This window comes from Panthera leo, chromosome D4 (genome assembly GCF_018350215.1).
Source record: "Panthera leo isolate Ple1 chromosome D4, P.leo_Ple1_pat1.1, whole genome shotgun sequence".
Lineage (NCBI taxonomy): Eukaryota > Metazoa > Chordata > Mammalia > Carnivora > Felidae > Panthera > Panthera leo.
The window spans coordinates 41,983,806-42,009,920 of NC_056691.1; the positions used below are offsets into that span (position 1 = coordinate 41,983,806).

Genomic DNA, 26,115 nt, shown 5'->3' on the forward strand with positions numbered 1-26,115 from the left:
GAGCTGTTGACTTTTAGCATTCCAGATGTTAAGTCCAGATGGCTGTCAGAACTCATGCAATCCGGCCCCTCCGCCTTTGCAAGCCAGACTTTGGGGGTTCTGCCTTGCCGGGGCCTGCCCCTCCACCACCCTGGCTCCCTTCCGCCAGTCTGTGTAGCACATACCATCTCTCTGCCCTTCCTACTGTCTTCCATGGGCCTCTTGTCTACGCTTGGCTCTGGAGAGTCCATTCTGCTAGCCTTCTGGGGGTTTTCTGGGATATTTAGGCTGATGTGGGTGGAATCTAAGCAATCAACAGGACGAGGTGAGCCCAGTGTCCTCCTACACTGCCATCTTCTCACTAGTTCTGAAAATATTTTGTGTATTTTTTATAGATTTCAAGTTGTCTAAAGTAGCAGGGCATATCCTTTTCCTCTCTATGGCTAGTAACAGAAGTCAATTCAGCTTCATATGCTGGGAAATGACCCAGAACTGTCAGACATTTTAAAACATATAAATCAGTATGAACATATGATTACTTAATTGAACTTATAGTACATAAGTACATATAGCACACATGTACATGTAAGTATGTATAGTACATAAGAACGTATAGTAACTTAAATTGAAATTATGCCAACAAAGGAAATTTTTTGTCTGGTGAATTTAATTTTATTCACATGGCAAATTGAATTTTTCACTAAAGTACCAGGTATAAAAAATTTAACTGATTTTGTTGTTATTATATTCAGAGTATCAGGTAGACCTCCCATAATGAAGTTCGTTGATACACATAATGATGTTTGTACCTAGAAATTCTTAGTGGTTAAAAAGTTGTGCCAAAATATCTGTGTTTAACCTTGAGTGTATGTAACTTATTTGTCATTAGCTGAGTTGTTATATTCTTATACTCCTTCAGTTTTACTCTTGAAGAGTCATGTATGAGCCTGCTGAAATGCACTGAGATTAAAGTTGAGTGAGACTGAGTAGAATTGTAATGATAGCAATTAAGAACTACTACCACGGAGTTGTGAGACTTTTTAGCAAAGATCTCTGTTGCTCTAAGTGTTGTAATTAATAATTATTCATGCATTATAATCTTTGGTCATTTAAGTAATGAATCTGTTTTCTTTAAAGATTAACTCGTAGGTTCCCCAGTGTTCTCAGTTCATAGTACCTTTGTATATCAGTAATATTTTCATGGCACTTCAAATTAAAGAGAAATATCCAAGAGTTTCATTGGGATTAAGTATTTATGCCCTAACATTGTAACGGCTATTAAAATACATACAAATTAAAAGGAAAAAGTTATATTTTAATTTTATTCTTAAACATAATTATTTGCTGTAGGATGTGAACTTTTGGGTACTGGACAATTGCTCCAACCTTATAATCAGATTGGACACTGCTACCCTTATTTCTTATTTCACATTGCTTTTTGCTCTCACCTTAATTTTTATCACAGCAGTGGTCAAAAACTGAACTTCATAAAGATATGTCATGAAAGAAATGTAGTGCAATCTAATATTGAAGCTCTGAACTTCTAGCAAGTATTCTGTATGGTGTCCAATAGATGTGAAGTATTTCTCTGTTTCCCGTAGACATTTAAAATATCCCACAATGCCCTGTCTGTTACAACACCCCTGGGAACCTTGGTACACAATCTGGGTAATAGAATTAGCACATTCTCTTCTAATGTTTATTACTGCTTTACATGGAATTTTGGCATGGTTAGTAACCTAATTATTTTATGTTGAGACAGAGAATCCTTTTTGATCATTTTTGACCAGCAAGGTTTCTTAAAAAAACTGTGTAATAGTGAAATAAAGGGATAATACATTTGACATTTTTCTTGATGGAAGTGTTTACTGCAGAGGTTTCATATAAGCATTATTGAATAAATTAGTTTTGTGACTATGTTTATAAATAATCTGTAATACAAAGAAATAATGAATGAATAAAATCCTAAAACATGATATTAAGTGGGAGAAAAAATGCAGTACTTTATTACTCTACAAGGTGTATTGAATAAACAAAAGAAAAAGATGAATTTTATAATGGGAATAAATAAGGGAAAAGGACTCAAACTGAAAATGGTCAAAATTATCTGTGCTGTTATTGTTTTTCTCAGTATCAATTATTATATTGAAATGGATTTAAGATATTCCTGATTAATCCTTTAGGATATTTGCATACAGTTCTAAACTGTATTGTGACTCAAAATGATTTTTTTAAATAATATATTTTGGGGGCGCCTGTCTGGCTCAATCAGAAGAGTGTGTGCCTTCATCTCAGGGTCGTGGGTTTGAGGCCCACGTTGGGTGTAGAGATTACTTAAATAAATTTTTCAAAATGATGTATAAGCAAGTATATTCTGAACTATATGGAAAATATTTTTGTGTAATATTACGCTAAGGATATATTTGCAATTCCATGTGTCCTTAGTTTAATACATAATAAAACAATCATAGTGATAATAGCTTACATCTATCAAGTGTTTACTATGGTCCACATGGGGTTTTTAGTGGTTTTTAGTGTTTTCAACATATTGGCTAAATTCTTACAATAGTCCTATGAGATGGGTCTAATTATTATTCTTATTATACAGATGGAGGAAATGAACTACAGAGAGGTTAAATAATTTGCCCAGGCTCACAGAACTAATGAGTGGCAGTGTGTATGGTTCCAGAGCCCCTGTTTTTAACTACTATCCAGACGGAGAATTAATCTCTCACCTGAATGTTAACAAAGAAAGAAGAAAACAACTAACTGTGATCTAAATTTATTTTATGGTCCTACACTTATTAAAGTTATTTATTAGTAGATTAGATTAGAGAAAAGAAGCCAAGAATAACGCTTTAAAACTTTAAGAAATAAAATAAATATATTACTTACTGGCATTGTATTCCATTTATGTTATGATGACTTTAAGATTAAACTTGGAATATGTTTCATGATGAGTTCAAGGAATTGGATTTTAGCAAGAAGTTAATGGATGCTAGATCTGTTTGAGAAGTCATTCTAATGATTTGGGAGAGAGTATACCATGATTACACATAAGTTTGATCGATAGAATTGCTGGAAATGAAAGGTATTTGGTATAGCTGGCCAGCAATATGACATTCATTTTACTTCTTAATGAATACTATTGTTTCTTTTTTCAATATACTCCCATCTGCAAAAAAAATATTGTTCAATTATTTTATGTTTTTATTGTTTTAAATCTTCTTGAAAATTCCATATGTTTCTATGAGTTTTTAAGTTCTGGGTTTGTATAGATTGTGGTATAGTTTGCATACCTGATAGTACTTAATAAATCCTTATATTTAATTCAGAATTACTATTTGAATGCCTGATATGTGCTTAATATTCTACTTATACTGTGAGAGGAGAGAGGGTCAGGGGAAGGAGAATACAACATGCTTCTCAGGAAGGTGGTTGTGGTAAAAATTGTAATCATTAAGAGATGTCTTCCTTGATCCTCCCTCATTTAATAAACAAGCTCTCTTCCCTGCATTTATTCCATCTCAACATATTGTTTGTTGTACGTATAGTATTTGTTAAATTAAAAGTTTACATTTTTCCATGATTAAAGTATTATTTCTTACCTGTAAGAATCTCTTTCAGATTTATATAAAATCAGAACTTCTGGAGATGTATTTAAGATTAAATTTTAAAATTAGGAATTTAAAAACTAACAGTAAAAAGAGACTCAGCTCAGGCTGCTATAACAAAATACCATGAACTGGGTGGGTTATACGTCAGATATCTATTTCTCACAGTTCTGGAGGCAAGAAGCATGAGATCAGGGTGCCAGCATGGCCAGGTTCTGGTGAGAGCTGTTGCAGACTACCAACTTCTTGTGTCTTCACGTGGTGGCAAGAGAGTGCTCTGGTGTCTTGTTTGCCTTTTAAGGGCACCAAGTCCCTACCTCCCAATTCCTCTGGATCCCCTTACTCCAAACACCAGAACCTTGGGGATTAGATTTCAACATAGGAATTTGGGAGGGGTGAGGCATGAACATAGATGGTTGGGAATACAGACTTCGATGTTACAACGACCAGAGTTGAAATGACAAATATTGCTGAGTCTTTCTTATTGAAACACTCTCTCTAGGTCTCAGTTACCACATCTGTTAAAAGGATTTTAAGAAGAGTTTGTTGAAGGATTACAGAAGCATTTAGTTAAAAGCTTGTCCAGTAATCGGTACCCAAAAGTGGCATTGATCCTTAAACAGTTCTTCTCAAGTAGTCAAAAATTTGATAAGGGGACATGTGAGGAATGTCATATTTAATTTTAATCAATGAGTTACAGAGCAAAGACTTAATTGTAAGAATATTTCCTTCACTGAGTTGTGGATCCAGTTGTTTAAAGAGATTTGTGAGCTATAATTCACCTATGAACTCTGTGAGATTGTTACTTGTCAAGGTTTACGATGAGATTGAGGTATCTACATTTTGAAACAGCTTTATAGGCAATGCTGACATTCTAGAAAAATCTAAGCTAGAAAGGTGAATATCGTTACATCTTTATGGATGGAAAAATACGAAATCCAGTATTTAACAGTTTTAAAGATGTTAGGGAAAAATTTGTATGTCTTTCGCTGGAACTTAATATTGAACTGTAGTTATTTTTAATGATTTAGTGGTTATGATAGCCATGGAGACAGGGCTACATGGTTTAAAATCTTGGCTCTATCACGTGGTTTATTGTGTGATTTGAGGCAAAATACTCACTTTTATATGCCTTAGTTTTCTCTTCTGTAAAATGAAAATAAGAATAGAATTGTTTTGAGTTAATGCACATATATTTGTTATAATAATGCCTTGCACATTGTATGTATATCATCATCATCATCACCACCATCTCATGTTATATTTTACATTCCTTTTCAGTTTGTTTTTATAGTCTTGAGAAAAGTCAATTAGTGTTTTGTAAATAATAGGCTTCCAAGAGTCACTTGCAGCCTTTTTGATGTTTTTATTGTTCTTTAACATTAAAGGTTATTGCACTTTGCTTATCCTTAAATGTGTTTTGTACTTGAATTTGAATACTCAAATTCAGAAATATATCTGTCCCAAATTGGAGATGTTCAGAGTTTACCAATTGTAATATTTTTTACTTCTTCATATACAACATTTTCAAATGAAACCTCTATAGACATTGCTTTATTTTCCCATTTTTCTTTTTTACTTCTAAATACTTAATCTTTGTATAAATCTTAGAGACATGTTTTGCTTTCTTTTTAACATTTATTTTTACTATTTGATGGGTTCCTCAATACTTTTTTCCTTTACTCAGTCTCCCATTTTCACTGTTCTCTCTCTCTCTCTCTCTCTCTCTCTCTCTCTCTCTCTCTCACATCCATAAATGAAAACTCAGTCCTGGAAAATGGGAACCATAAAAGGAATAAAAAGGCAAGATGATATTTAGTATTTTTTGCATGTTTATTTAGAATATGCATACTATATTCTTGAAATAAATGTGTTTAAATATTTAACCTCATAGAGGATGAGAGATTATCTCATATTTATGTTTACACTTGAAGTTTAGATGCTTAATAAGCAGGCTGTTGTTATAAGCTTATATTATATACTCTCACCACTGGGAACACCTCCCTCCTGCTCCATTCCACTTTTAAACACATGGGTTGCACAGCTGCTGTATGGTTGTACACTGTCCCATGTGTATTAAGCAAGCACAGCCTGCAAAAGGTTGCATTTTGGAGCATGGAAGTAGCATGGCTGGTTGGAGACCCCAGAAGTGTAGCTGCCAGAATTCTTCCATCTGGCAGCAGTGCTGCTAGGCAGCTCCACACAGGGCATAAATATATTTTGCTGAGTACTTTTCCTGGTGCAACAGCCATGAATGCCTGGGCTGAGATGGATGAATGGGAAGATGGTCAAAGCTACTAATAGAAAGGTATTTAATTGGAACCACTGTACTGCTTAAGGTGAAAGAATGAACAATAAGTATGAAAAAACACATTGTCAAATAGTCTTTTAACCTTTATGAAGACCTTTTACATTAAAGAATTATGAAATAATTCTATGAAATAAATACTGAAGCATAGTTCCTTTAAAAATTTAGCTTTTATAATTTAACATAGACATATCATTTTTATGGCAAAATAATTGCAATAGTCTTTATTTGATGTAAGTTTATTTCTGGTTTCATTAAAAATTCCCAGAACATTGAACATAAGTCAACATTCCATGGAGAAGGAAGTATTATGCAGCTTGCATGTGTGCATATCTGCATATCGGAGCACAAAATATTGACATGATAATTGCAGTCAAGCCTGAGTGAACAGTGGCCTGTGGGAATTCAGCTGGTGTTGTACCAACTGGATGGCTGCTCAGGACACAGTTTGAAATGCAAGGTGCAAGTTAGCACTTTATTCAGCACAGGCAGGCATCATTTAAAAATCCTTGGGGGCAGCCCTGGTGATGTGCAGATGTTAAAACAGTCTGTTCTGAAGTGCTGATATTTTTGAACACTGTAAAAGACTTCTAGATTCTGGGTGAAAAATATTTGCACAATTATTAAAGACATATAACGCACAATCTTTTCCAACTCTTTTCTGGATGTTTTAGGTAATAGGGAGTGTTTATGCAGAAGTAACTGGACAGGTAGTTAAAAGAAGAAACAGGAAAATCAATAACCAAATAAGATCATTTAATTTATAACTATAAAACAGAAAGGGTTTTGAGTTTCAACTTCGTGTTAGAAATGATGTTGAATGAATAAGGATATCTGAAACAAATATATTATTTAATAATATATTAAATCTAAGCTGTTATGTTCTAGTAAATTATTGATTTCTTCTTTGTTTACAGAGTTCACCAGTACCCCATAATTTGCAAATTCAGATTAAGATGCTGTAGCCTAATTCTATTCTTTATTCTACTTTGGAAATACCTGATGGAACAAGAAAAAGATCAATCATTTTTTATGTGTCAGGCTGAATCTTCCATCACAAATTTTGGCTTTCATATATAGTTTAAATATATTTTTATATTGAAGTATAAAATATAATAATTTGAAATTCTGGATTGTATACTAAAAATTAAGCTCTGATCTTAAAGAGAAATAGATATCTTAAGTATACTTGACCTTTAAAATATTTTATACCAAAGGTTTGGGGATCTGTTGATTTAGTAATGTATTTTTATTTAAGTATATTAGAGTTTTTTTCAATAGCTGTTTTTACTGTGGAGTAAACATATTTGAAAAAATACTTGTGTTAAGTTTTTTTAAAAGTTTTCTCATTATATTGTTCATAGATACCATTTTAGTAGTTTATTATGCATATTCAAAGTAGAAAAATAGTTATGAAACAGTTCATGAATAAAAGGTTAGATAATATGATAATGGTATGATTCTCATTTCCCTAAACTTCCATTTTTATCAGTCTTCCTGTTTTAGAATCTTAATGTTTATCAGAAAGTGAGAAAGCATTTAAATGGAAAGTCATTAATAAGTATAAAATCTACATTTTAATAGATTTTGTGCTCAAATGAAAGAAAATGTTCTTCCAACTAGGTTTATTTTGTGCATTATTGTTATCTGTTAATTAAGAATAATCAATGTCAGTAAGCTTTGCTTTTTTATTTTCTTTGTTTTCTAAATCAGACCAATATCATTGCCTCATTTATAGTTAAATGTTTCTTTTAGACTCTAATATTTCATTTTTGACATCTCATTAAAAATGGGCTCAAGCCCAGAAAATATGATCCTGTCATATTGTATAATATATGGCATGGTCTATAACACAATAAAATTTTGTTTCCTAATGATTTAGAATAATTTCTCAGATTTTTGAGTTTAGAAAAATGGCAAAAAGTTACCGTGGTAGTTCATGTGGCTAAGTACCAGCAATGTTAAATGTTTAAATGGGTAGTACTCTTGGGAAAAGTGATTGGAGCTTTAAACTTGTACACATTTGACAGCGTCTCTTCACTTCATTTTTCATCCTAAAGAAGTCTGCAAATATTCTTAGCTCACATCATTATTGCACATCAGTGGTTCTAATTAGCTAAACAGGAGTTTGTCTCAGTCATTGATCATCATCAACTTCTTGACAGTATCCCTTTTTTTTTAGGAACCTTTTTTTAAATGTCTCATAAATACAGAGAATATATATTAATTGAATTGACCAGATACATTGGTGGTGTTTTAAATTTGAAACAACTTTTTTACCTTGTATTATTTTGAGTAAAAAATAATTGTATTCGTATTGTAGCGCTGTTTTCTCTTGGGAGCATTTTCCTGTTATGAAAATACCATGTGCCACCAGGAGGAGCTGCTGGACAAATCTCTATATAGATTGTGAATTGTGATTTTTTTTTTTCAATTTCAAAACTATAATAGTCATTTTTGAAGGTTTTTGGTTTAAAATACATCAGTGAAGTATATTTTTGAAGTTTATATTTGACATGAAGTTTATAGATCATTTATGACCTATATTTTCAGTATTATATTGTTCAGCTTAGTTATTGTTATTTCAGTGACTCTCAAATTTTAGTGTGTGTCAGCATCACTTGAGGCTTTGTGTCTTAGTTCGGGTTGTTATAACAGAATATCATAGTTCAGGTGGCTAAAAAGCCAAACATTAATTTCTTATATTTCTGGAGGTTAGGAAGTCCAATATCAAGGTGACTACTGATTCCATTCCTTGTGAGAGCTCTCTTGCAGACAGCTACCTTCTTGCTATATTTTCACATGATGGGGAGGGAGATCATCTTCATGTAGATCCCTAACGCCATTCATGAGGACCCCATCCTTATGACTTCCCAAAGGCCCCACCTACAAAAACTAGCGCATTGGGGATTAGGGCTTCAACATGAATATGAAACATTCAGTCCAGAGCACCTTGTTATGGTTAAACACCGATTGCTGGGCCCTACCCTAGAGTTTCTGCACTTAGGAAGGGTAGAAGATAGTACATTTCTAGCAAGTTCTTGGATGATGCTAATCCCACTTCTCTGGTAACTCACAGTATGAGAACCACTTGGTTAGACTGTGAGTAAGTTTATGTACATACCTGTGTATATAGTAGGAGATAATCACTCTGGTACCAAGCTGCAGTAATGCTTTTGTTTGAGTTTTGTGGCACATGGTTTATCCCTGCCTCATAAAAAGGACACCAGAACGTATTTGGACACTGGTAGGGATTTTAGGCTTACTACAAAAGAGTGAATTAGAAAGACTCTATCCCTGTAAACTAAACTAATTCCTGGGAATTTAATACTAGGCTCATAGCATATTCAAAAAGCAACTTACAGGGGGAGTTTCTGACTGGAATTAATATCTTGGCTGTTATATCCTGGGTCTTTGTCCTTGAGTAAACTCAATCAAGCCCCCTTCCCTTTGAGATTTGAAGCCATCTTCCCCCTGATGCATATACCTTGAATTGATGTAGTACTGTTTTGCAGTACTCGTGATTTTATAATATTAAACATTCAAATGATAATTTGAGATTATGTATTTGTGACAAATGATAGGCAAAGGGTATATATTTTTTTCTTTTTTTTCTTTAAGCTTTTAATTTTAATTCCAGTATAGTTAGCATATTATTATATTAGTTTCAGGTGTACAATATAGTGATAAAGGTCATATATTTTTAATATATAAAATAGTTTTATAAATCAAAAACAATAAAATATAAAATGACAGTTATGTTGACTGGCACTGGAAAATTAGGAAAAAAACATTTCAATTGGTGAAAATATGTTGAAATTCATTATTAATAAAAATAAATAAATACAAAGAGAGCCCAGTTGAAGACAATGGACTGTGATTATGCATTAGATGTGCTATCAATACTTGGTAATAGAAAATAAAATAATAAAACAGAATAAAATACAAACAGTAAAAATAATACATATGTTTGTAAAATTTTAAGTGTGATTTATTCCAATTCTCTACCTAGTGTGTGCCTATATTCAGAGGGCTGAACCTGGCTAGAGAAAAATTCTGAGCCATGACGACTGGTCATATGTGAATTTATGACTACTGACTTTCATGGTCTTAGTACTGACTAGTAGATACCCTATTTTTTCCTGGCTCACTTACCATCCCAGTCTCCTAGAAGACTATTTGATGCTTAACTCTCTTGTCAACTTATAACACTTTGTTTTTCCTTTTCACTTTCAGATAACTGTTATGAATTTGTCAGATTAATGTTAAGTGGAGCACAGGGCGCTGGATGGTGAGCCATGGTTCAACAACAGACCATAAGAAAAACTGAAATAGAGAAGTTTATTGCTCACATGTCCTAGAGGAAGTACCCGGCATGCCTCGAGGGGCCACATGGGGAAGTCAAGGCACAGTACGGAGACAGAGAGGACCTAGGGCACATGCCTTTATGAGGGTTTGTGTGTGGAGTACTTTGGGGTTTCCAGGCTCAGGTGGGATTAGTCAAACCAAAAGAGCTAGGTTTTGGTGAGCTCTATGAGGGGATCTTATGTAAGGGACACATAAGGGAATGGCATTGGGAAGCAGGGGAGATTGTTGATCACAACGGCTGTTAGGGAAGTCATATCAAGAACTTTAATTTACTTGTGACTCTGTGAGCTGCTATCTAGGGCACTTGCATGAACTAGCTTCAGGCTGCTTGGCCAAACCAAATGGATGCCAAGGCATGGAGTAGCTTTAGCTAAACTCTTGACAACCTCCTTGCTTCTTACACCACTGAATAAATAGAAGCTTTTAGAAGAGAGCTTTTACTCTTTCCCATAACCACATCTTCTACCAACATACCTGAATCTATTTTCTCTTTTTCTCTTTTTATTTCTTTGGAAGAACTGTTTATACTGTCACTTAAGTTCAAAAAAAAACTGTGCACACTGAAGCCTTAAGGATTCAAGGATGTCACTCTGCAGTTCTCTCTTCTCTCTCTTGCGTCTTCTGTATCGCTCACTATACTGGGTCATTCCTGTCCACATACTCACATGCAATTTTATCTTCTGTCTTTTGAAAAAAATCTCTTTTGATCTCACATTTCTTTTGAAATACTGTTCCATTTCTCTGCTGCTTTTTACAGAAAAATTCATCTGAAAAGTAGTTTTTACTATCTCTATTTTTTTCTTTCTCTCTTGAACTGACTCCAATTAGGCTTGTATGTCCACCATTCTCCTAAAACAGCTCTTGTCAAAATCACCAGTGACTACAATACTGCTAAATCCCAGAAGTCCAGTTTTTAGTCTTTGTCTTCTTTAACATGTTTACAGCATTTGCCAAGGTTGGTTCCTTCTAGAAATAACTTGTTCACTTAGCTTTCTCTCTTGATTCTCCTTTTGCATGACTGTGTATCCTTTGTGGTATCATTGGCTGTTTTCCTCGCCTTACTAACCTATAAATGTGGAGTGCCTCAGGACCCAATTCTCAGATTTTTCTATCCAAAATTACTTCTTAGGCTTTTAAATATATTTGGATGATGCCTAAAGTTTTATCTTCAGCCTTGACCATTTGACTGATTCTAGACTTGTTTACCAACCGCATATTGGATTTTGATTAAACATCTCACATTTGACATGTCCAAATCCCAAATACTTAAAAAAAATTTTTTTTTTTAGTGTTTGTTTATTCTTGAGAGAGAGAGACAGAGTGTGAGTGCGGGAGGAGCAGAGAGAGAGGGAGACACAGAATCTGAAGCAAGCTCCAGGCTCTGAGCTGTCAACACAGAGTCCGATGTGGGGCTTGGACTCTTGGACCTTGAAATCATGACCTGAGCCTAAGTCGGAGGTTTAACTGACTAAGCCACCCAGGTGCCCCTGTCCAAATCCAAAATTCTAATGTCCCTTAACTCTCCTCATCAGGATCTGAGATCATGTCTACTTCATCCTTCCAGTTATTCAGACAAAAGCCTTGGAAACATTCTTGACTTCTCTCTTCCCTTAAATCTCATACCTATTGGATCAAGAAATCCTGTTAGCCCTACCTTCAAAATATCAAGAATTTTATTACTTTCTCAGTAACGCCACCATTACCTATCTTGTCGAGTTCATCTTTAGTTCTCACCTGGGTATTTTATTTGCCCCCTAATTATTCTCTCTGCTTCTACTTTTGATTGCTAGAGTCTGACCTCGGCCCAGGACCCACTGTGATACTTGTGAAATATTAATTCTTATTGTATTATTTCCTTACTCAAAACTATCTTCTCTGTTCCAATTTTATTGGGAGTCAGATCTAAAGTTCATAGGGCTTAAAAGGCAATATACTGCTTTATTCCCAGTGACTATTCTGTCCTCAGCCACCATTCTCCCCTTGTATGGACGTTACTATTTTGCTGTTCTTTGGCTACACCAATTGTGCTCTTGCCTCAGTATCTTTGCTCTTGCTACTGTTCCCAAAGCCTGGAAAACTCTTCCCTGAAATCTCCATGACTCTTAATTCCTTCCTTTAAGTTTCTGCTCACATATCTTTAAGGACAGTCGTTTTTATAAAATAGCAACAGCCTTCTTTTTGCTATATAAAAACAACAACCTTCTATATTGTTCTATACAAAATAGCAACAGCCTTCTTTTTGCTTCCCAGTTCTCTAAGACGAGGCATCCCTTTCTGTATTACCCTAGTTTATTGTTCTTATACATATAGCTAGTTGGCATACTATATATTCACTTATATATCATTTATTTTCAGCATCTATGAGCTAGAATGTTAATTCCATCAAGACAGCACTTGGTTTATTTTGTTTGCTGCCGTTCTCTATTCCCTAGAATGAAGTCGAGCATATAATAAATGCTCAATAAACACTCATTAAGTGAATGATGGATTAATGTGTAAATGTGTGTTTGTTTGTTTTTTAGGTATTTATTCTGGTACGTATTCTTTCAATCAGGATTCTATTTAATTCTAAAACATTCTCAGAAATTATCTCCTAAAAATACCGCTTTATCTTTCATCCCATTTTTTTTTTTTTTTTGCTTCTGGAACTCTTTAGTCATATGCTGGGAGTTTCAAGTGAGACCTGCATGTCTTAACTGTGTTTCTATATTTTTCATCTCATTTCTGTATACAGTGTTCTGGATGAATTTCTCATTGTTATTATCCATTTCACTTATTCTCTTTTTACATCTAGTTTTGAGCTAAGCCCATTGAATTGTGTTTTGATTTAGTGGTTGTAATTTTTATTTGCAAGGTTTTCAATATATTTTTTAAGATCTATTTATTGTTTTTGTTTTTAATTGTAGTCATTCTTTTAGGTCATAAATCCTTACTTACTTTAAAGTCTTTATTTTTATTTATTTTTGAGAGAGACAGAGACAGCGTGAGTAGAGAAGGGGCAGAGTGAGGGGGAGAGAGAGAATCCCAAGCAGGCTCTGTGCTACTGAGCCTGACGTGGGCTTGAACTCACAGAACTGTGAGATCATGACCTGAGCTGAAACCAGGAGTCGGACACTTAAATGACTGAGCCACCCAGACGCCCCTTAAAGTCTTTTTCAGTGTGTTGTGTTATTTTAATTTTGTCTAGAGTGATTGATTCTTTGAATTATTCAGTCAGTGTTTGCATGTGTTGTATGTGAATGTAGAGTGTGTGTTTTCTTCTTGTGTTTTGTTGGATTTTTTGTGATAAACCTTGAGTAGGAGGGTTGATGTTACTGTTCTCTTATTCCTTTCTCCACTACCCTGCCTTGCCTAATGCCTTTTTTTCTCTAAAAATTTTGTGTTTGCCACTAAATTGTCACCCTTATCCCATCCTGAAATAGGTTTTATATTTGTAGTGTGAGGCTCTTAGCCAATAATGACACAGAGGATTTGTTAAATTTAGTACCTCGGCTATGGAGTGTTTTGGCTCAGTGCCTGATTGGGATTTTATCTATAAACGTTTGCCTTTCTAAACTTTCATATAAGCCTTAGTTCCAGGCAAGGGTGGGGAAAGACTTTTTCCAGACTCCTTTCAGAAGTTCGGGGCGCCACCCTAGTCTCTGGATTCAAACAATGAGCTTAGTTAGCTCTGCTTCCCTATATTGGGCAGGGCACTTTCATTAGCAGTTACCCTCAGGAGCCGAGCTCTTTTTCACCTTAGCCCACATCTGGATCTGGACAGTACACAGCACCTTCTCCTTGTTTGTAGGGTTGTATTTCTGTTTAGTTTGCAATCCTTAGAGACGTGGCTGTGTTTCCTTAATTCTTTCTTTTATGTTTTTCTATTAATAGTATCAACTTAGAGAACAGAGAATTGCCTCAAAGTGTGAACTTATTATGCTAGGTTATTGCAAGTCTAATTTAAAATTTTTTAAGTGTACTAGTGTATCATCTGAATTTATCTCTTAAACCAGTGTTGTGGTTTTCTGATTGGTGTCTCTTCATTCTGATATTCCTTTGTACCTTCTAGGGCCCTTCGCTTCATTTCACTGTTTCGCAGTTGAGGGTTCTTTTCTTCTAACTTTCCTGTATACTTTGTCACTCCTGAGTGATTTAAGTATAGATTTCTATTTATTTTACTTATTTTTAAAGTGTTTTAAAATATAAATAAATGTCCGGTAAATTTTTATCCCGTTTTAAGTTGTTAAAACGTTATTAAAAGTTACTAGTAAGTCTCTAGTTCTCTTTTGAGTCTTTTACTTAAAAAAATGATATTTTATTCTTAATTTAATTGTGTGTATAAAGTGCTTATGTTAAGAACATACTGACTTTGGGTGCCTGGGTGTCTCAATTGGTTAAGCTCTGATTTCGGCTCTCGTCATGATCTCGCGGTTTGTGAGTTTAAACCCTGCATGAGGCTCTCTGGGGTCAGTGCAGAGCCTGCTTGGAATTCTCCCCGCCCCGTCCCTCCCCCACTTGCATTCTCTCTCTCTCAAAAATAAATAAACATTAAAACATAAAGAACATATTGACTTATTTTAAATTGATGATAGAGTGGTTGTGATCAAGATTAAATGTGTTGCGTATTTTTTTTTTAATCATGGATCTAAATCTGGAAACTAAACTGTTCTTTTGGTATGAAGTTGTCTTAGTTGTCAGCAGTTTGTAAGTTGTTGTCACTTGCCATATGGTTTCTGATTAATTCTGAAAGGGCTGTCAACCCCAGATAATTTAATTTTCTATATTTTAAAGTGATACTCATTTTCAGGATGTGAAAATTTAAAGGATTAGCTACCAATTATAACTAATAAACTCTCCCTTATTTTTCTTTATAGAGAAAAACAGAAATCTGAAGCTAAAGACAGAAAAGTTTTAGAAATTCTGCAAGTGAAGGATGCTAAAATACAAGAATTGGAACAGGTTGGTGTAACAGAAAATACTAAGAATAAGTATATTTTTTCAGGTGTAGATATTTGCAATTACTTTTAATTAAAAAAATATTCATTAAGAATATCAGGGTAATCATCTCAAACCATCACTATTTTGAAACTACTATGGCCACATATTCTTCACTGTTGTAATTTGCTTATAGCCTGTTGTTGTCCGAATTAATGGGCTATGTCATTTATTCATTAAAATTCTTAAGATAGTGTTATGGTTTTATAGTAGTAACTAGCAATTATTCATTGTTCTATTGAATTTTGCCTTTTATTATTACCAGTTATCATTGTATTATTAGCAATATCATTGAAACTTGTAAATTTTCAGATGGTTTCATTCATAGAAAGGATCAACAAATAACAGGAATGATTCCATTTGATCTTTTGAAAACTGTGCTTTCTTATGTCTTATCTATAATCAGTTAATTATACAATTACATATATAGTAAAATTATATGTAATTATATAATCAGGATATTATCACTGCAAAAAATCCATGTTATCAGTGCTTCCCAGAACCATTTTCAAAGTATACACATCTCAAAAATGAAGGAGAAAGAAATTTATTGCAAGACTGGCCTCTATTGTGATAAAATATTTAAATTCATTTTGTACCCAATTGTTCCTTACGGGCTAAATTGCCCATAATTCTTCTAGGGTAAATGGAGGCTCTTTTTGGAAACTATGATCTTTGAGTTTTGACTCTATTTTCCTTCCTAGCCAATTAAACTTTTATGAGAACTTTGATCTAAGTTTGGTTACTGTTATAAAGTTGTTTTATCAAAAAACTTAAAGTGGAAGTTAACTTAGATAAAAGATCCAATTATTTTTATGTTCTCTACATCCATAGAATATCTTTCTAAAATGGAACAATGCATTCTTTTATGACATATAAGCTTGAAGTTTATACATTCTCCAATGTTGTGTTTTCCTCATAGGAAATATGATAATTGATACCATAATGATAAAATTTTAGAAATAATATTTTAGCCTGTTTGCTCTGGGGGGGAAGATGTTGTATTTTCTACCTGAATATCAAAAAACATTAAAATGGATTCTAAGATGGATAAATACTGTTATATGCCTAGGCTAAGCTGCCTAATAGATATAACCATATGACTTAGAAGTGCCAAGTGTCATTTGTACTCACACTAGATTGAGAAAAACTAGCCATATTGGCCACCCCGAGATTCTGGAGGTTAGGGAGGATAAAGATCCAGACTGAGCAATCTATTCTTCAGTTACAGCTCTATTCTGTGGAAGAGAATGGATTTTGCCACTCTTTGATATTCTTGGGTTTTAAGTTTGCAGTGAGTGCTTTAGGGAATGCTCAGGTTACCAGATCTAGATAGCTATAGCATACCATTTTTTTAAAATGTTGACTTTTAAAAATGATAGTATATTTCCCCTTTTCTTTGCTAAATTCTTTTTGTGCTTCCTCTTTCTTGAGGGATATACTACTTAACTATTTACCTTTTTGAGCAGAATCACTTAGCTTGGGGATAAAATATTAAATTTCCATAAGAGATTATTTGTTTTTACGCCTCCTAATTTTTTTTAGAGGCCCTAATTTCTTTGCCAAAATCATGTATATTTTTGTTCAGTAATGGTTATAACTTTCTACAAAGTATAATATGTTAAATGTATATACTATTCTGTGATGGTACTTTGGAAAATTTGAAGTTACAATTCTTGCCTTTTTTTTAATTTTTATTTTTTTAATTTTTATTTTTTTTTCAAAGTTTTTATTTCAATATATGAAGTTTATTGTCGATTGGTTTCCATACAACACCTAGCGCTCATCCCAAAATGTGCCCTCCTCAGTACCCATCACCCACCCTCCCCTCCCTCCCACCCCCCATCAACCCTCAGTTTGTTCTCAGTTTTTAAGAGTCTCTTATGCTTTGGCTCTCTTCCACTCTAACCTCTTTTTTTTTTTTCCTTCCCCTCCCCCATGGGTTTCTGTTAAGTCTCTCAGGATCCACATAAGAGTGAAACCATATGGTATCTGTCTTTCTCTGTATGGCTTATTTCACTTAGCATCACACTCTCCAGTTCCATCCACGTTGCTACAAAGGGCCATATTTCATTCTTTCTCATTGCCACGTAGTATTCCATTGTGTATATAAACCACAATTTCTTTATCCATTCATCAGTTGATGGACATTTAGGCTCTTTCCATAATTTGGCTATTGTTGAGAGTGCTGCTATAAACATTGGGGTACAAGTGCCCCTATGCATCAGTACTCCTGTATCCCTTGGGTAAATTCCTAACAGTGCTATTGCTGGGTCATAGGGTAGGTATATTTTTAATTTTTTGAGGAACTTCCACACTGTTTTCCAGAGCGGCTGCACCAGTTTGCATTCCCACCAACAGTGCAGGAGGGTTCCCGTTTCTTCACATCCTCGCCAGCATCTATAGTCTGCTGATTTGTTCATTTTGGCCACTCTGACTGGCGTGAGGTGATATCTGAGTGTGGTTTTGATTTGTATTTCCCAGATGAGGAGCGATGTTGAGCATCTTTTCATGTGCCTGTTGGCCATCCGGATGTCTTCTTTAGAGAAGTGTCTATTCATGTTTTCTGCCCATTTCTTCCCTGGATTATTTGTTTTTTGGGTGTGGAGTTTGGTGAGCTCTTTATAGATTTTGGATACTAGCCCTTTGTCCGATATGTCATTTGCAAATATCTTTTCCCATTCCGTTGGTTGCCTTTTAGTTTTGTTGGTTGTTTCCTTTGCTGTGCGGAAGGTTTTTATCTTCATAAGGTCCCAGTAGTTCATTTTTGCTTTTAATTCCCTTGCCTTTGGGGATGTGTCAAGTAAGAAATTGCTACGGCTGAGGTCAGAGAGGTCTTTTCCTGCTTTCTCCTCTAGGGTTTTAATGGTTTCCTGTCTCACATTCAGGTCCTTTATCCATTTTGAGTTTATTTTTGTGAATGGTTTGAGAAAGTGGTCTAGTTTCAACCTTCTGCATGTTGCTGTCCAGTTCTCCCAGCACCATTTGTTACAGAGACTGTCTTTTTTCCATTGGATGTTCTTTCCTGCTTTGTCAAAGATTAGTTGGCCATACGTTTGTGGGTCTAGTTCTGGGGTTTCTGTTCTATTCCATTGGTCTATGTGTTTGTTTTTGTGCCTATACCATGCTGTCTTGATGATTACAGCTTTGTAGTAGAGGCTAAGGTCTGGGATTGTGATGTCTCCTGCTTTGGTCTTCTTCTTCAAAATTACTTTGGCTATTCAGGGCCTTTTGTGGTTCCATACGAATTTAGAATAGCTTGTTCTAGTTTCCAGAAGAATGCTGGTGCAATTTTGATTGGAATTGCATTGAATGTGTAGATAGCTTTGGGTAGTATTGACATTTTAACAATATTTATTCTTCCAATCCATGAGCACGGAATGTTTTTCCATTTCTTTATATCTTCTTCAGTTTCCTTCATAAGCTTTCTATAGTTTTCAGCATACAGATCTTTTACATCTTTGGTTAGATTTATCCCTAGGTATTTTATGCTTCTTGGGGCAATTGTGAATGGGATCAGTTTCTTTATTTGTCTTTCTGTTGCTTCATTATTAGTGTATAAGAATGCAACTGATTTCTGTACATTGATTTTGTATCCTGCAACTTTGCTAAATTCATGTATCAGTTCTAGCAGACTTTTGGTGGAGGCTGTTGGATTTTCCATGTATAATATCATGTCATCTGCAAAAAGTGAAAGCTTAACTTCATCTCTGCCAATTTTGATGCCTTTGATTTCCTTTTGTTGTCTGATTGTTGATGCTAAAACTTCCAACAGTTTGTTAAACAACAGCGGTGAGAGTGGACATCCCTGTCGTGTTCCTGATCTCAGGGAAAAAGCTCTCAGTTTTTCCCCATTGAGGATGATGTTAGCTGTGGGCTTTTCATAAATGGCTTTTATGATGTTTAAGTATGTTCCTTCTATCCCGACTTTCTCGAGGGTTTTTATTAAGAAAGCTTGCTGAATTTTGTCAAAGGCCTTTTCTGCATCGATTGACAGGATCATATAGTTCTTATCTTTTCTTTTATTAATGTGATGTATCTCATTGATTGATTTGCGAATGTTGAACCAGCCCTGCATCCCAGGAATGAATCCCACTTGATCATGGTGAATAATTCTTTTTATATGCTGTTGAATTCAATTTGCTAGTATCTTATTGAGAATTTTTGCATCCATATTCATCAGGGATATTGACCTGTAGTTCTCTTTTTTTACTGGGTCTCTGTCTGGTTTAGGAATCAAAGTAATACTGGCTTCATAGAATGAGTCTGGAAGTTTTCCTTCCCTTTCTATTTCTTGGAATAGCTTGAGAAAGATAGGTATTATCTCTGCTTTAAACGTCTGGTAGAACTCCCCTGGGAAGCCATCTGGTCCTGGACTCTTATTTGTTGGGAGATTTTTGATGACTGATTCAGTTTCTTCGCTGGTTATGGGTCTGTTCAAGCTTCCTATTTCCTCCTGATTGAGTTTTGGAAGCGTGTGGGTGTTTAGGAATTTGTCAATTTCTTCCAGGTTGTCCAGTTTGTTGGCATATAATTTTTCATAGTATTCCCTGATAATTGCTTGTATCTCTGAGGGATTGGTTGTAATAATTCCATTTTCATTCATGATTTTATCTATTTGGGTCATCTCCCTTTTCTTTTTGAGAAGCCTAGCTAGAGGTTTATCAATTTTGTTTATTTTTTCAAAAAAACAACTTTTGGTTTCATTATCTGCTCTACTGTTTTTTTAGATTCTATATTGTTTATTTCTGCTCTGATCTTTATTATTTCCCTTCTTCTGCTGGATTTAGGCTGTCTTTGCTGTTCTGCTTCTATTTCCTTTAGGTGTGCTGTTAGATTTTGTGTTTGGGATTTTTTTTATTCCTTGAGATAGGTCTGGATTGCAATGTATTTTCCTCTCAGGACTGCCTTCGCTGCATCCCAAAGTGTTTGGATTGTTGTATTTTCATTTTCGTTTCTTTCCATATATTTTTTAATTTCTTCTCTAATTGCCTGGTTGACCCATTCATTCTTTAGTAGGGTGTTCTTTAACCTCCATGCTTTTGGAGGTTTCCAGACTTTTTCCTGTGGTTGATTTCAAGTTTCATAGCATTGTGGTCTGAAAGTATGCATGGTATGATTTCAATTCTTGTATACTTATGAAGGGCTGTTTTGTGACCCAGTATGTGATCTATCTTGGAGAATGTTCCATGTGCACTCGAGAAGAAAGTATATTCTGTTGCTTTGGAATGCAGAGTTCTAAATGTATCTGTCAAGTCCATCTGATCCAATGTATCATTCAGGGCCCTTGTTTCTTTATTGATCCTGTGTCTAGATGATCTATCCATTTCTGTAAGTGGAGTGTTAAAGTTGCTTATGTGTGTGAGTAATTGTTTTATATATTTGGGGGCTCCTGTATTCGGCGCATAGACATTTATAATTGTTAGCTCTTCCTGATGGATAGAGCCTGTGATTATTATATAATGCCCTTCTTCATCTCTTGTTACAGCCTTTAATTTAAAGTCTAGTTTGTCTGATATAAGTATGGCTACTCCAGCTTTCTTTTGACTTCCAGTGGCATGATAAATAGGTCTCCATCCCCTCACTCTCAATCTGAAGGTGTCCTCAGGTCTAAAATGAGTCTCTTGTAGACAGCAAATAGATGGGTCTTGTTTTTTTATCCATTCTGATACCCTATGTCTTTTGGTTGGCGCATTTAGTCCATTTACATTCAGTGTTATTATAGAAAGATACGGGTTTAGAGTCATTGTGATGTCCGTAGGTTTCATGCTTGTAGCGATGTCCTGGTACTTTGTCTCACAGGATCCCCCTTAGGATCTCTTGTAGGGCTGGTTTAGTGGTGATGAATTCCTTCAGTTTTTGTTTGTTTGGGAAGACCTTTATCTCTCCGTCTATTCTAAATGACAGACTTGCTGGATAAAGGATTCTCGGCTGCATATTTTTTTCTGTTCATCACATGGAAGATCTCCTGCCATTCCTTTCTGGCCTGCCAAGTTTCAGTGGAGAGATCAGTCACGAGTCTTATAGGTCTCCCTTTATATGAAGGGAGTTCTCTGTGCCTCTTGGATTTCAATGCCTTTTTCCTTCCCCAGATCAGGGAAGTTCTCAGCTATTATTTCTTCAAGCACACCTTTAGCACCTTTCCCTCTCTCTTCCTCCTCTGGAATACCAATTATGTGTATATTATTTCTCTTTAGTGCATGACTTAGTTCTCTAATTTTCCCCTCATACTCCTGGATTTTTTTTTATCTCTCTTTTTCTCAGCTTCTTCTTTTTCCATAATTTTATCTTCTAGTTCACCTATTCTCTCCTCTGCCTCTTCAATCCGAGCCGTAGTTGTCTCCATTTTATTTTGCAGTTCATTGATAGCATTTTTTAGCTCCTCCTGGCTGTTCCTTAGTCCCTTGATCTCTGTAGCAAGAGATTCTCTGCTGTCCTTTATACTGTTTTCAAGCCCAGCGATTAATTTTATGACTATTATTCTAAATTCACTTTCTGTTATATTGTTTAAATCATTTTTGATCTGTTCGTTAGCTGTTGTTATTTCCTGGACGTTTTTCTGAGGGGAATTCTTCCGCTTCGTCCTTTTGGATAGTCCCTGGAGTGGTGCGGGACTGCGGTGCACTTCCCCTGTGCTGTCTTGAATAACTTATGTTGGTGGGCAGGACCGCAGTCAGACCTGATGTCTGCCCCCTGCTCACCGCTGGGGCCACAGTCAGAAAGGTGTGTACCTTCTCTTCCCTTCTCCTAGGGGCAGGATTCAGTGTGGGGTGGCGTGGCCCGTCTGGGCTACTTGCACACTGCCAGGCTTGTGGTGCTGGGGATCTAGCGTATTAGCTGGGGTAGATACGCAAGGTGCACAGGGGCGGGAGGGGAAGGCTCAGCTCGCTTTTCCTTCAGAGATCCGCTTCGGGAGGGGCCCTACCGCACCAGGAGGGAGTCAGACCCGCTGCCGGAGGTTTGGCTCCGCAGAAGCACAGCGTTGTGTGTTTGCACGGAGCAAGCAAGTTCCCTGGCAGGAACTGGTTCCCTTTGGGATTTTGGCTGGGGGATGGGCGAGGGAGATGGCGCTGGCGAGCGCCTTTGTTCCCCGCCAAGCTGAGCTCTGTCGTCCCGGCTCAACAACCCTCCCTCCCGTTGTCCTCCAGCCTTCCCGTTCTCCGAGCACAGCTGTTAGCTTATAACCTTCCAGATGTCAAGTCCCGCTTGCTGTCGGAACACACTCCGTCCGGGCCCTCCGCTTTTGCAAGCCAGACTCAGGGGCTCTGCTTGGCCGGCAGGCTGCCCCTCCGCCCCGGCTCCCTCCCGCCAGTCAGTGGAGCGCGCACCGCCTCTCCGCCCTTCCTACCCTCTTCCGTGGGCCTCTCGTGTGCGCTTGGCTTCGGAGACTCCGTTCTGCTGGTCTTCTGGCGGTTTTCTGGGTTATTTAGGCAGGTTTAGGTGGAATCTAAGTGATCAGCAGGACGCACGGTGAGCCCAGCATCCTCCTACGCCGCCATCTTCCCCAAGAAAGCTTTTTTTAATTTTTGAAAGGATTTTTTATATTTATTTTTTCTAAAAATCTTTTTTAATGTTTATTTATTTTTGAGAGCACGAGAGAGACACAGCATGAGCAGAGGAGGGGCAGAGAGAGACACAGAATCGGAAGCAAGCTGCAGACTCTGAGCTGTCAGCCCAGAGGCCAACACGAGGCTGGAACTCACAAGCTGTGAGATCATGACCTGAGCTGAAACCAAGAGTTGGACACTTAACCAGCTCAGCCATCCAGGCTCCCCAGTTCTTGCCTTTAATGATTTTTAAATCCCTTTGAGGAGAAACGTGGGGATAAAAATAAGGTGCAAGTAACCATATTCTCCTACACTAGATTACAGGTTGTGAGAGGATGGGGAACCTCGTATGCCCATTCATCTTTGTATACCTGACATCCAATGTTTACCATATTGCCTGGCTCAGAGCACATTCTCAGTGAATATTGTTGAATGAGTAATAATAATATTGTTATTATTATTTTATTAAGGTATAATTGACATATGGTATCCTGTTAGATTCAGGTATACATCATACTGATTTAATATTTTTATACATTATAGAATGATCCCCATAAGAAGTCTAGTTACTGTCATTATACCAAGTTATTGCAGTATTAAAGATTGTGCATTATATCCTCATGACTTATTTGTTGTATAACTGGAAGTTTGTACCTCTTAATTACTTTCACCTATTTCACCCATACCCTACCTCCCTCCCTTTTGGCAACCACCAGTTTATTCTCTGTATTTGTGAATCTGTTTCTGTTTTTTTGTTTGTTCATTTATTTTGTTTTCTTAGCTTCCATATGTAAGTGAAATGATATGGTATTTGTCTTTTTCTGTATGACTTATTTTATTTAGCATAATAACCTCCAGGTCCATCCATGTCACAAATGGCAAGGTCTTATTGTTTTTTATTGTTGAGTAATATTCCACTGTATATATATCACATCTTTTTATCCATTTATCTCTCCATGGACACTTAGATTGCTTTAATATTTTTCTTATTGTAAATAATGGTGCAGTAAACATAGGGGTTCATTTATCTTTTCAAAATAGTGTTTCATTTTGGGGGGTAAATATCTGGTAGTGAAATTACTGGATCATATGGTATTTTTATTTTTAACTTTTTGAGGAATCTGCATACTGCTTTCCACAGTGGCTGCACCGAGTTCTATTCCTAACAGTGCATGAGGGGTCCCTTTTCTTATCATCCTCATCTGCACTTGTTATTTTTTGTTTTGTTGATATTAGCCATTATGACAGGTTTGAGGTGATGTCTCATTGTGATTTTGATTTGGATTTTCCTGATGGTCAGTGATGTTGAATATCTTCCATGTGTCTGTTGGCCATCTGTATATTTTCTTCAGACAAATGTCTGTTTCTTTATGTCTTCTACCCATTTTTAATTGGATTTGTGTGTGTGTGTGTGTGTGTGTGTGTGTGTTTGCATTATGTTTTTTATAGGTTTTGAATACTAACCCTCTATCAGATATGTTATTTGCAAATATCTTCTTCCATTCAGTAGATTCCTTTAGTTTTGTTGATGGTTTCCTTTGCTGTGCAAAGCTTTTTATTTTGATGCAGTCCCAATAGTTTATTTTTGCTTTTGTTTCCCTTGCCTAAGAAGGCATATCTAGAAAAATGTTGCTATGGCTGACGTCAGAGAAATTGCTGCCTATGTTGTCATCTAGGATTTTTATGGTTTCAGGTCTCACATTTAGATCCTTAATCCGTTCTGAGGTTATTTTTGTGTATGTTGTAAGAAAGTGGTCCAGTTTCATTCTTTTGCATGTAGCTGTGCAGTTTTTCCAACACCATTTGTTGAAGAGACTGTCTTTTTCCATTGTATATTCTTGCAATTGACCGTGTAACTGTGGATTTATTTCTGGTCTTTCTTTTCTGTTACTTTGAGCTATGTGTTTATTTAGTGCCGGTACCATACTGTTTTGATTACTACAGCTTTGTAATATAACTTGAAGTCTGGAGTTGTGATACCTCCAGTTTTGTTTTTCTTTTTCAAGATTACTGTGGCTCTTCAAGTCTTTTGTGGTTCCATACAAATTTTAGGATTGTTTGTTCTAGTTCTGTTAAAATGCTCTTGGTATTTTGATAGAGATTGCATTTAATCTATAGATTAATTTGGGTAGTATAGATATTTTAACAATAAATGTTCTCTCGTCCATGAGTATGGAATGTCTTTCCATTTCACTGTATTGTCTTTCATCAGTGTTTTATAGTTTTTGGAGTACCAGTCATTCACCTCTTTGGTTAAGTGTATTCCTAGGTATCTTATTTTGGGTGCAGTTGTAAATGGGATTGTTTTCTTAATTTCTCTTTCTGCTTCTTCGTTATTAGTATATAGAAATGCAAAAGATTTTGTATATTGATTTTGTATCCTGCAACCTTACTGAATTCATTTATCAGTTCTAGTAATTTTTTAGTGGAGTCATTCAGACTTTTATTAGTTTCATGTCATCTGCAAATAATGAAAGTTTTACTCCTTCCTTACCAAGTTGGATGGCGTTTACTTCTTTTTTTGTTGTCTGATTAGTATGGCTAGGACTTCCATTACTATGTTGAATTAAGTGGTGAGAGTAGACATCCTTGTCTTGTTCCTGATCTTCGAGGAAAAGGTCTTAGTTTTTCACCACTGAATATGATGTTTAGCTGTGGATTTTCATATGTAGCCTTTAATATGTTGAGGTATGTTCACTCTAAACCTACTTGTTGAGGGTGTTTATTCTGAATGGATGTTGTACTTTGTCAAATGCTTTTTCTGCATCTTTTGAAATGACCATATGGTTTTGATTCTTTCTCTTGTCAATATGATGTTTACTGACTTGTGAATATTGAGCCACCCTTGTATCCCTGGAATAAATCCCACTTGATCCTGGTAAATTATTGTTTAAATGTATTGTTGGATTCGTTTGCTAATATTTTGTTGCAGATTTTTGCATCTGTGTTCATCAGAGATATTGGCCTGTAGTTCTTTTTGTAGTGTCTGTATGGTTTTAGTATGATGGTAATGCTGTCCTCCTAGAATGAATTTGGAAGACTTCATCCCTCTTCTATTTTTGGACTAGTTTGAGAAGAATAGATACTAATTCTTCTTTAAATGTTTGGTAGAATTCACTTGTGAAGCTCTCTGGTTCTGGACTTTCGTTTGTTGTGAGTTTTCTGATTCAATTTCCTTGCAGCTAATTGGTCTATTTTCTATTTCTTCCTGAGTCAGTTTTACGAAGTTATATGTTTCTAAGAATGTATTTATTCTAGAATGTATTTCCAATTTCTTGGCATGTAATTTTTCATGGCATTCTCTTAAAATCCTTTGTATTGC

The 26,115-nt window shown here is 35.7% G+C and overlaps 1 protein-coding gene across 2 annotated transcripts in view; it reads left to right on the forward strand.

The window, feature by feature from the left end:
• The window catches only part of CNTLN (centlein), a 313,278-nt gene that overhangs the window by 63,355 nt on the left and 223,808 nt on the right, over positions 1-26,115 (forward strand). For both annotated transcript variants that reach the window (XM_042913157.1, XM_042913158.1), the window contains exon 3: positions 15,126-15,210. In XM_042913157.1, coding sequence (XP_042769091.1) covers positions 15,126-15,210 — 85 coding nt within the window. The remainder of the gene's footprint in view (positions 1-15,125; positions 15,211-26,115) is intronic.